Below are 12,206 nucleotides of genomic sequence, written 5' to 3' on the forward strand. Positions count from 1 at the left end.
CTGCATCTCCTCCCCTTAGGCCAAATCAACTCTGCTCGATTTAGTCATATTTCAAGTAAGACATATGCTGAGAAGAAAGGTTCTTAAACAAAGCAAGGACAACTAGAAACTTTCCCCTTCATGGGTTGAGGTACCCATGAAGGAAGAGGGTGACTGACTCCTGATGAGATAGCTCCAACTTACTACAAAAACCAAAGCACCTGTGTGCTCTGTGCCCATTCACTGGGCAGCGGCGCCCCCTGGGGTAACTTTTATGGCTAACATGGAGCTCTCTGCGGCAGGTGGTGTAACCATGGATGGCAATTTGAAGTGTGAGAAGAGAAGTCGAAATCCTGCAATCAGCTAAATAGGAGGGAATTTCGTGAGTCTACAAATAAAATCTCCCATATGCCACTGGACAATACTACCACTGGCTCCACCTGTCTAAGGCTGGGAATCACATAAACATGGAGGACAGGCATCCTAGGGGAGGTGCAGGGGGAGGTGGGAAGGGAGTGTCTGTCATGGGTTTCTGCTACCCTAGTCCATCCCTAGGCTCCTAAAGTCACTTTCTAAAACCAGAACAGAAAATCTACCAAGTTTTAATCCTTCAAGCTCCCCTCACTCCCCCACAAGCTGGCTCCTTTGAGCAGTGCACACTTCCTCTATGAAGTCAGAGACCATTTGTTCCCTGGATGCAGGTGCCTCACAATGGCCCTGCGATCAAGGAGAGGCAGAAACTTGTGTACCTATACAGCAAGTGACTTATCCCAGCTTGCTTACAGGGGTGTCATCAGAGCAGAGTCTACCCTTGGTCTCCTGGCTTATCTCCATCCTGCTTTCCCAAGAGAGGAAAAAGTCACATGGAGGGCCCACCTAGGCCAATGGAGTCATCCCAGAATCCAGCTCACCACTGATCATAAATGCATGTGGTGTCAATAATTGGGCCTCCTGGGTCACAGATCATGGAAAAAAACCAGGATAGGTGGGGAGTTGGCACTGTGTCCTACAGCTCAGGTGTAACAGCATGGTCACCCTCAAGCCTGAGCCCTGGCTGACTTTATCCGATTGGGATCACTATTTGTCAGTAGGAGCTGTGGGCTTGCCCACACAGTTGAGGAGACAGGTCAGGGGAACCCAGGGTTTCTTTGGATAAAGACTAGAATCTTTCTTATATTCTTCTGAGGCTAGCAGCAATGGTATGCCTGCAGGTGAGGTACCCAGTCTTTGAGCCACTGAAGGGCAGGACCACAGAGCTCCTCTAGAGAGGTAGGGCAGTGGTGTAAGGATCTCATTTGGGAGGGAGACTGATGGGAGATAGGACTCTTAACCATCCTCTCACATTGCCCCCTCCCTACTAAGCCTGGCATTGCCATCTATATTGGAGGGCAGCCTTAGATCATGGGCCATCCAGAGCCAAACTCAGCACCAGGACTGCTCCACTGTACTGCTTCCACTCAGCCTTGGGGAGGAGGCCATCCCCTTCAGTTCATGCTTCTTCCTATGGGGGAGCCCAAGGGTATCTGAGCACTCTGTGTAGCTGTTCTGTCGGCTGTATATCAGCACCCTGTCATTTCCCAGCAACCTCTTCCTTCCCCAGTCACCACCCTTCCAGCTGTCTTCCTGCTTGGTGGTCTCCATTGGGGGTCCCATCAATCCTGGTAACTTTTACTCAATCTCCTTCCAACCTTCTGGTTATCGACCTGTGTGAACTTGTGACCTTGGATAGGCATCCCTCAGTGGGTGGCCAGGGCAGCAAGCTCTGTCTTTATGGCAGCTTGTTCAGAGGCCTGGACAAAGTTGGCGACTTCCACCTTGAGCCCAGAGAGAAGAGGCAGGCTGAGGTCTGTGTGCAGAGGCTGAGGTCTCACATGGCCTAGGCAAGGAAGGGTATGGGTGGGAGGTACCTCCCAACAGAACTTCTTCCAGCCTTCCCCATGCCCTAGACACAACTGCCGTCAGCTTACAGCCCACTACCCACTTTCCCAGATTTAACCACTTAAGTCTGAGATTCTTCTGCGTTTGGTAAAATCCATTATCTGAGGCAGGAGTATCCCAGAAATGGCTTTCTGGAGGGGTGTACATGTGTGAATGTGTGTGTGATCAAACTGAACTCAAGCATTAATTCAACAACTTAAGTCACAGGATCTCTGAATGTGTGTGTGTGTGTGTGTGTGTGTGTGTGTGTGTGTGTGTGTGTGTTCAAACTAAACTTGAGCATCAACTGAACAATTTAAGTCACAGGACCTCTGAGCTTGGCTTTTTTTTTTTTTTCTTTTTTTGCGTGCGTGTGCGTGTGCACACATACAGGTTTGCCCAGGGGAACAAATCCAGAGCCAGATCCCTAGCTTATTATTACTTTTTTTTTTTTTTTTTAGATAGGGTTTCATTGCATAGCGTTGGCTGGTGTTAAACTTGATATGCAGACCAGGCTGGCCTTAAACTCAGATTTGCCTGCCTCTGCCTCTGCCTCCAGAATACTGGGATTAAAGGTGTGTGCCACCACAGCTCACTATTTCAATTTTTTTTTAAAGGACACTCACTTGGGAGCAGTAGTACACCTTTAATTCCCAGCATTTGGAAGCAGAAGTAGATGGATCTCTGTGAGTTCAGGGACAACCTGGTCTATATAGCAATTGCCAAGGCTACATAGTGAAACTTTGTCTCAAAAAATAAGGACACTAACACCCATTTCAGGGGGCTTGAAGTGATGAGTCAGTTTGGAGGGGGCTTCAGCCTTTCCCTAAACTTCCTTCACAGTTCTGTGCCATAACATGCCAATCTTGGTTCCGCTTCTCCCTTGAGAGCCGCTACCTAAGTGCCTGCAAACAGGGGACTAGCTGTTAGTTTCCTGAGACATCCCAACTATCTGGATCAACTTTACTCAAATGCGTGGAACGTAAGGCTTTTGAGCAGGAGACGGGTGTGGCTTTTTAGCAGTTGTATGATGTTGGGGTGAACAGTTAACTCCCAAGTCCACAAAACCTGTGGTCCCCATCTCCACGGATTGAGAGTATATAATAACCACCCTGCAGTACGGCAGACAGGAGAAAGCAGGCTCCTCTACTGTGAAGTGGGGAAGTGGGAGGAAGTCTGTAACTTAGACTCATGGACCACTTCCTACCTGCCAAATACTGTGCTGAGTGTGATAGCTCATGAAATTCCCCCAATAATCCAAAGAAATGAGGACAATCTGCCATCCACAGCCCTGGGTTGGGTTCTGCATGCATGTGTTCTATACCCTGGGATTCAACCAGCTGTAAATGAGAAATACTGGATAAATATGTCCATCCATCCTGACTTTCCTTGTTCCCTGAACAATACTGTATAGTCTCCACCACCACACTGACATTGTACCATCTGAAGTATGAAAGAAATGTATATAGTTACATGGAAACACTACACCATTATCTTTTGCAGGGGTGGGGGTTGGACAGTGAGACACACACACCCTAGCCAAACTGGCCTCCAGCCTAGCAATTCTCCTGTGACCCTCTGCAGCTCTCTAGTCCTCTCTCCTGCTACCATTCCCACTGACTCAAGTAGGGAGTGCCAGGTGACTCAGCTTCCATTACTCTCCTGCCTCAATACTGTTTTCATTAGCCTTTATCACTTTGTTCCACAATGTGACTACCCTTTGATCAGAAGGAAGTCACTCAGAAGCCACAGAGAATCCACGAAACTCCGCCTCCAGATGAGATTTTCTGAGTTATGAACCCTTCAGGACTTAGGAGGGCCTAGGGCCTTCCCTCAAAATTCCTTCCTCCAAGATGTCTGCCAGTGCATTCTGGCTTCCATGTAGTTGATCTAGACAGAGCTGCCTAGAATGAGGCTTTAGAGGTGTACTCTGAGCCACACATCCCTGCTTATCTTTTGGGATTATAATCTGTTTAGAGTGGCAATTACAGTTCTCCACATTTCTCTCCAAATGGCCTGAATTCAGGTGTCAGGTCGAGTGAAGGGAGAGACAGGGTCAAGACTTCGGTTCTCCACAGAGGTCTGTTCTTTCACTAGGAAGCTGGAGGTGGGTTTCTGATCGAGATATAGGCTTCGTCTTCTGGAATTAAACACCTGGCCTGTGTTCCCATGTTACTTGGTAATCCATGATCCTAATTTGTATCCTGCCTATCCATTTTTCTTGAGTAGCTAGCTAGTTGAGTAGCTAGTTATATCTATAAAGCTCTAGTCAACCTAACTTAGAAAGACTGAGATTTGAAGGTGTAAGGTTACAGACTGCTGAACCAATCAGAACTTACATACCCTAACGACGGACATGAGCTCATCATTGTCATTTCCAGAGCCCCAATTCTGAGGCTGACAAGTAACTGCGGGCAAGTTCCAGTTTCCTCATCTGTAAGGTATGGATGATGGAGCCTGGGGCGCTGGTGGATAACTTTAAGCCTAGCACTGGGGGAGCAGAGGCAGGTGGATCTCCAGGAGTTCGAGGCCAGCCTGGTCTACAGAATGAGTTCCAGGATAGCCAGAGAAACCCTGTCTCCGCTGCCCCCTCCCCCCAAAAAACCAAACAAACAGGAAGATATGGATGATGGAACTTCCTACTGAGGTTGTCACATGAGGAGAAACAAGTCTCTGGCCCTCTGCTAGATAAGACACCTGTTAAGCACTCAACAGATGCATTATTACCCTGACAACAAGTCACTGCCACTGCACCGACTGGAACTCATCTCTAGAAACCATTCATATTGTTGCTTCAGAAATTATACACATCTTAAAGTCATAACTTTGTGTGGATTACACGTGTGGTGTATACAGGTTGAGTGTGTGGGTGTGCATGTGTGAAGCCCAAAGCAGGACATCCAGATGTTGTTTTCTATCACACTCTGCCTACTGCCTTGAGACAGGGTATCTCAATGAGCTGGAAACTTGTCATTTCAGCTAGGCAGGATGGCCAGCAGGCTATGGAGATATGCCTATCTCCATGCCCTCTGTGGAAGATCATGTAGTTTTTAGTCAACTGTCAGCTCAACCAATATATTACTGTGGTAAAAGGAAAAACAAAGTCACCTTGGTTCCTCTCAGTGCTTTTTCAATTGCCAAAAATCAAATCAGCAGTCAAAAGACATAGGCTTCTCATCAAAGCAGCTATGCAGGAAGAGCTGGCATGAGCAACTGAAGAAAATGCTTGAGATGTTCTTGCCTGGAGCGACAGACTCCACAGCTCAAGATAGACAGCAGCCACGCTGATTTTCTAAAGCCCTTCATTGTAGTCATATGCCTGAGGCGTTATCTAGGAGGAAACCCATCAATCCAGCTGGGCCTGGGCCCTGCAGCCAGTGCAGCCACAACCCTGAGTTCCCAAGGGGCTCACTCATAGCTTTTGCCCAGGGCTTCATTCTGCCAGCTCCGACTCCCTATTCGACAAGGCTGAGAGCCAAAAGGCAAGAAAGGCTTCCTAGAGAGGATGCAAAACTCATCTTTAGCTGTGAGACTCAGCCATCTTGGGCAAGTTCCAGACACCAAAGAAGTACTGTGTACTTCACAGTAAGTGTAGACCACTGTACATGCTCAGGGATCACAAGCAGGGGAAACTCATGATCCTCCTGCCTCAGCCTCCCAAGTATTAGGGCAACTAGGTGCTACCATACTTATTCTGGCATTTAGTATTTTACCTGAATAGAGACCAATAACTCTGAGTCTCAGGAAAGAAGGAATACTAATTCTTTACAGCTCTTGTGCACAGCTGATCTCTCTTGGTCCTAATAATGGCATCATAAAGTAAATACAGGCAGAAGTATCTAGGAAGGACATCTGCCAACGCCTCACAGAGGAAAGCACTCTAGCAGCAAAGTCTAACCTTCACAGCAAATTCCTATCTCCTCCAGCACCATCAGTGGAGCCTGCAATGGAAGCTGGGCACCCTCCCCCACCGCAGAATTCAAATAAGACAAGAAAAAGAAACTCTTGCCACAACTGAGGTCCAGTGGGAGCTGGTGCCTGGTCATTCCTAGAGAGCAGACAGTGGCTTTTATTATGAAGCTAAGGCTGGGGTATAGGGGGATGCTGGGATTCTTCTCTGGGTCCTGTAGCCCACTGTGTTGAGAGCCAGCAGCAGAGTAGAGTCCACAGGGAACTGCAGGAAGTCAGTCTTGGGTTCTTGGACACACAAACACACATGTGTGTGTCTAACGGGGCACAAGCTCTGCATCTCTCTTGTGCTGATGCTTCGTCTGCTGTCCTCTGTCAACAGCCTAGTACTTTGCATCTACATCTCTTTCTGTGACTATGAACCCAGAAATCAAATGTTTCTCCACACAGAATCACTGTGGTTTGGCAACATGGTAAAGGTATCAGCTGTCCCAGAGGGTAAGACAGGCGACCAGAAGAGTGGTTTGTGCCAATCAGATATCCTTGATTTTTTTTTTTTTTTTCCTTTTTTAAAATAACAGGCTGGTGACAGTATGATGGCTCAAGAATGACGTGGTTCCAAATCTGTTATTACCCTCAATGAGGTCCCTTCCTGGCCTCCAGATAGCAAGGCTCCAGCAGGCAGAGGCCATTCTTGCAGCTGTGATCATGTCTGCTACCTGCCTTTATGACGAGACCTCACTATCTCTCACCAAGAGACTTCACATTTCCAGGGTTCCTCTCAGACTCGGGCTGGACCCCATCTGGAGGTCTGAGCAGCCCAAGGTGACAGGGGGCCAAATGCCAGCAGAGTGTCCGAAGGGTCCAACTCTAGACATTAGATTTAGGGGCCGAGCTGAGGGGGATCTCCTTGAGCTCCGTCCGCATGCACAGGTACTCCCCGATGACGGCCATGAGTGCAATGCACACAGCTTGGACCAACCACCAGGTCAGTGCCGAGGGGAAACGGGAGCTGTAGAGCCAACAGCCCAGGAGGTGAAAGAAATGGACAGTGACAGTGAAATCCAGACACTGCTTCCCTCGCCGGATGAAGTACAGCAAGCCCAGGGCACTGTGGGGAAAGGACAGCAGCGAGTTGTCACTGGGTGGTGGTGCTGGCCTTACAGTAGGTTCTTGGGGACGATTAGGATGGCAGCAGCGGTCAGAAGCAAGCAAGGTGAGTGAGAAGCAAGGGTTATCTTTCAGACGCTGAAAGATCTGCTGGGTAACATCAAGAGTGGGTCTGACAGTGCAGGGGAGGTGAGTTAGATGACCCACAGCCACGCAGGAATGGGATGGTGGGATGGACTGGTGAGTACCAGAAACCACACACGTTCTGTGTAAAATGCAGACAGAAGCTCCTTGCATCCAGGAGAATCTTAGAGCCTGGAATCAATCCATTTTCCACTATTCAAGAGAAGCCAGAAATCTGGACATTTTCCCATCTTTAATGTAAAGTCATAATATGTACAAGAGGTTGTTTGAAGTACTTCCTATGAATTAACACAGTACTTTACAACTAGGAGGTAAGTGATCCCATTAGCCCCACTTTACTGATGAGGAAATGAGATAAAACTGCCCAAAGTCACTACACTAGCGGTAAGGTGGTGGAAAAGTCCAATAAGTCTAAAGATCTTGGTCCCTATGCTAAACTGGTCCTCACAAGATAGGTAGTGGTCAGGAGTGACCTTGGATGTTATCTAGTCCAAACCCCTGGAATATACACAACGAGCCTGGGTCCCCTGGAAGCCATTCTCCTGGCTCCTGGTCTAATTCTTCTCTCAACTAACACCACACTGGGGTACACCATCAGGCAGCAACACACACAGTGACAGGTGAGCTTTGAACTTAATTCAAAACAACAATGGAGGCCCATGACAGGGCCAGTCCACAGAAATAGGCTCTTCCACCCATTTACCATTCCCAAGAACTGTCAGCCTGTCTCCTGCTTAAATGTAGGAAGTTAGTTCCAGTTAAATCCCAAAAGATGTTCAGTAGAGCTGGTGATACTCACCAGGTGAGGGCGTTGAGGATGAAGGACATCATGGAGAGCCGGCCTGGAGGGGTGGAAAAGCCCAGGATCTGAGGGGGAAATCACAAAGGGAAATATGCTAGAGAAGTGACTTGGCAGAGCCCCAGGAGCCGAGCAAACAGCCTATGACACAGCACTTGTCCCAGAGTACAGAAGCCTATTTCCAACATGGTTCTTTCACACACATCTACTATATCTCATTTGAGCCTCACGGTACGTGGGAAGGAACTATTTTCCTTTTACAAAAGAAGACACAGGAGTTCAGAGAAGTTCAGAGGTGGTGCAGTGACTAGCAAGAGTCAAGTCTAAAAGGATGTTCAGCAAACTATAGCTCCACAGACCAGGCATCTGCTTTTGGAAATAACGTTTTATTGAAACACAGTTCACAGCTATTTTCTGATCTATTTATTATTGCTTTTGTACTATAAGGGTAGAGTTGAATGGCCACAACCACAAAACCTTTACTACCTCATCCTTCCAAAAACTGTTTGCTGAACCTTGAGCTGGAACTCAGGCTGTGTGAGTCAAGCTCCTCTGCAACAAAGCCTGATTTCCATCTGCTTGCAAGAAGGATGGAGGCTCCCACAGAGTGGAACCACTCAGCGTCTAGTATGTGTGCAACAGTTATCACTGACAGAGACTATTAAGTACTAAATATCTGAACCACAGAACCTTCAGCTTGCAAAGGCCTTTGATATCCATGACCTCACAACTAACACCGTCTCTTCTCAAATAATTAGTTATCCAAAGGCCAATGCAAAGAGTAAGTCACAAGAGCAAGGGCTCCATCCCAGATCTCCTGAAATAAGAACTTTGCTCATTACCATCCATCACAATTGCTCCTCCCAACAACCTCTTAGGCTTCCACTGTAACAAAGCATTTTCTTTGCTTTTGTTTTTTGAGACAGGTTCCTCTGTGTAGCCCTGGCTGTCCTGGAACTCACTCTGTAGACCAGGCTGGCCTCGAACTCAGATCCACCTGCCTCTGCCTCTGAGTGCTGGGATTAAAGGTGTGTAACACACAAACACATACACACACACACACACACACACACACACACACACACGGCTCACAAAGCATTTTCTTATTCCTAGGCCCCTCTGAGCCTTTTAATATTTTACCGTGGGTGATATGACAGGATTTTTCTGCTCACTTTCTAGAGGAGGAAAAGGCTTGGAAAGGTAAAACAACTTGTCAGCTTCCTTCAGCTAGACTGGACTCTAAACACAGGCAGGCTCTTTGCACTACAGTTTACCACCTAATGCCAATAGCATGACTTTGCAGACAGGAGAGGTAACATTTATCACAAGTCCCACAGCGAAATGTGGAATTTAAATATGCCCATCTGACACCAAGTCCTAACAGTTCCCACCGTACCACCCCGATGCCCTTTTATCTAGTCCTCTTCCTACCCTGGCCCCTGAAAATTTGAGCTGAGAGAACTTTCCTGGAGAGTCTCAGGAAAGAGACTTACCATGTCTGCCTGAGACACAAGCCTGTTGACTGTAATATCTGCCACGTGTGTTCAACCTCGGGCTATGCTGCAGAGCCAGCTATGAGCGCAACCCAACACAAAACTGTAAAATTATTTAAAACCCTATGAGTTTCCTTTTTTTAAAAAATGTATTTATTTAACTCAAACGCGCAGTTCCTGAGCGTGAATTTTGTAAATGAGTACGCCGTTTCCCATGATCACAGGACTGGACACACCTGAGAGTAAACTCATCCGCCTCCCTCCTGCCCTCAGTCATTCCATTTTACAGATTGGGGAAGGGGGGCGCTGGAACCCCTTCTTCCTTAGGTCCACAACATGAGAACGTGGCCCGGCTGGATCTAGAGCTCGGCGGTACCGGTCCACAAAAACCTACTCCTACTCCATCCCGCCAAGCCTACCTCCGCGTCGAACATCTGGTCCAGGGAAGGGCTGCTGCGCACCAGCGCGTCCACCAGCGCCAGCCACAGGCCCAGCGAGCCATAGTACACGGTCTGCATGAGCACGATCTGCGACAGGATCAGCAATGGATCCCACACGTAGCTGCGAAACTGGCCCGCCATGCCGGCCCGCGGGGCTCGGCAGCCGCCCGCGCCGGTCAGCGTAGCCACGCCATCGGCCCGCGCTCGCCGGGCTACCTGCGGGGAAACACACAGAGCTTCAGCCGGCCGGCCGTCGCCTTGGCAACGCCGCGGGTGGGAGGAGGGCCTGGGACCCAGGAGCGATACCATTCCGGGAGGTGGGGGAGGCGGGGCGGGCGGACCCACTCGCGGCGTCAGGGGAAACCCTGCCCGTTCCGTCCGCCGGGCTCCTCCCGGGTTCACTCACCCGCGACCGGCTCGAGGATCGAAGCTTCCGAGCGCGGCCGGGCCTCAGCGGTGGATTCCCGAAACTGCGCTGACAGACCGGACCATGGAGCTGAGGACCTGCCGGCCTAGAGAGGCCGAATAGCTGCGGCCTGCGGCTGCGTGGAAAGAAAGCGTTTCCGGGGACGGCGGCCGACGGGCCGTATGGAGAGCACGCAGGCGCAGTGGATGCTCCCGGACTACATCACCCAAGTGGCTCCCGAGAGCTGCCAGGAAGTAAACCATGCACATGCGCAGGAGGAAGGGTGAAGGCAAACGGAAGTGAGGCATAAAGCCGTGACTCTTGCGTGTCCTCTAGGGGGCGATTTTCCTAGGAGGAAAAGGGGTGGAAAGTCTAGGAATAAATAAAATAAAAAACACTCACTATTTGAGAAATGGCGAGATAGCTCCTCGAGTTAAAGGCTTGCTGGGCCTGCATTCAGTCCCTGGAACCAACATATTGGAAGAAGGGAACTGACTCCATCCTGCAAGCTGCTCACACAAATACAATAATAACAAATTAAATTTAACCAAAAAGAACTTTTTTTTTTTTTAAGACAGGGAGGCAACATACTGTCTTAAAGACAAAGTTAGTACCCAAACAAGCTTTTTGTTTGTTTGTTTGTTTCATGACAGGTTTTCTCTGTGTAGCCCTGGCTGTCCTGGAACTTGCTTTGTAGACCAGGCTGGCCTCGAACTCACAGACATCTGCCTGCCTCTGCCTACCAAGTGCTGAAATTAAAGGTGTGTTCCATACACCCGGCAAAACAGGTGTTATAGTCCAGGTGAGGCTGGGAAGATTTGGACATATGAGATATTGCCCTGCACTCAGACACAGTTACATTAAATGGCAGAGTAGTGGATGATGAGGTGGCCATTCAATGGAGAGAAAACACAGCTTCTGAAGTCACAGCTGGCATCAAACCTGACCTTGCCTACTTCCATGTTCATTTTTATCTCCACCTTCTCTGAGACTGAATAGTGGTCAGTCAGTAAATATTTGCTGAGTGAATCAAGAGCAGAGAAAGGGCAAAGGCAAACCCATGACTCATTCAATTTCTGTTCCCAAAGATCCAAGTTCCCCAACTTCATAGAAGAGCACAAAGAAGGGAGGTGGGTAGTTCTAGGAAGTGTGTGGGCTCTCAGCTGGCTCTGCCACTTGCTAGCAGTGTGACCACTGAGCAACTCCCTTCTTTCAACCTCAGCTTCCCCGTTTATGAAATGAGGAGTTGTACTACACGAACATTTTCCAACGTCTACTTTACACTGCACTAAATCTTCCCATTTAAACATTTTACAAAAGCCCCATATACCTGCCAGTCAGAGTTTCTGAAGAGCCAGCTATGTGATCATTTTGAATTGACAGAACCGCAGTCTCTCTCTGTCTGTCTGTCTGTCTCTCTTTCTCTCTCTCTCTCTCTCTCTCTCTCTCTCTCTCTCTCTCTCTGTTTTTTGAGACAGGGTTTCTCTCTGTAGCTTTGCACCTTTCCTGGAACTCACTCTGTAGACCAGGCTGGCCTCAAACTCACAGAGATCCACCAGCCTCTGCCTCCTGGGAGTGCTGGGATTAAAGGCGTGAGCCACCACTGCCTGGCTCAGACTTTTCTTATCATTTGGAAAATCAATAATTTACTTGGACTCTAGCCCAAAGATTGCCCAATCATAATTTATCACCTCCATACAGTTCAGCCCAAGTTTTTGGACTCCTCTGGTCCACTGACTCACAGGGTCCAGTGTCTGTGAGACTGCCCAGTATACATATGAGCCATGTAATTCTCAAAGCTCAAGATGGTTGTATGTAAACAGAGGTTGAGCAGGGAAGGCATGGTGGTGCAAGCCTCTAATTCCAGCATTCAGGAAGCTGAGGCAGACAGATCTCTGAGGCCAGCCTGGTCTACCAAGTGAGTTCCAGAACAACCAGAGTTACACAGAGAAACCCTGTCTTGAAAAACAAAACAGAGGTGGGGGGGAGAGAGAAACTGAGGCTGGACT

General features: G+C 48.6%; 2 protein-coding genes across 3 annotated transcripts in view; both read right to left on the bottom strand.

Annotated features, from left to right (window-relative positions):
• The window catches only part of Dbndd2 (dysbindin domain containing 2), a 32,721-nt gene extending 24,805 nt beyond the window's left edge, over nt 1-7,916 (bottom strand). Inside the window, exon 1 of the mRNA XM_036185534.1 lies at nt 7,859-7,916. The gene's annotated coding sequence lies outside the window, so the exon portion shown is untranslated. The remainder of the gene's footprint in view (nt 1-7,858) is intronic.
• Sys1 (SYS1 golgi trafficking protein) overlaps nt 1-10,414 on the bottom strand; it is a 32,466-nt gene extending 22,052 nt beyond the window's left edge. The window contains exons 1-4 of one of the 2 annotated variants that reach the window (XM_036185540.1): nt 10,198-10,414; nt 9,771-10,007; nt 7,859-7,926; nt 5,902-6,916 (exon numbers count right to left, since the gene is read on the bottom strand). In XM_036185540.1, the coding sequence (XP_036041433.1) occupies nt 6,676-6,916; nt 7,859-7,926; nt 9,771-9,932 (471 nt within the window). In that variant the 5' untranslated portion in view covers nt 9,933-10,007; nt 10,198-10,414 and the 3' untranslated portion in view covers nt 5,902-6,675. Of the gene's footprint in view, nt 1-5,901; nt 6,917-7,858; nt 7,927-9,770; nt 10,008-10,197 lie in introns of those variants that run through there. The other variant, XM_036185542.1, reaches the window with a different exon arrangement.
• Nucleotides 10,415-12,206: the final 1,792 nt, after the last annotated feature.

The sequence above is a fragment of the Onychomys torridus genome, chromosome 4 (genome assembly GCF_903995425.1).
Source record: "Onychomys torridus chromosome 4, mOncTor1.1, whole genome shotgun sequence".
NCBI classification, from domain to species: Eukaryota; Metazoa; Chordata; class Mammalia; order Rodentia; family Cricetidae; genus Onychomys; species Onychomys torridus.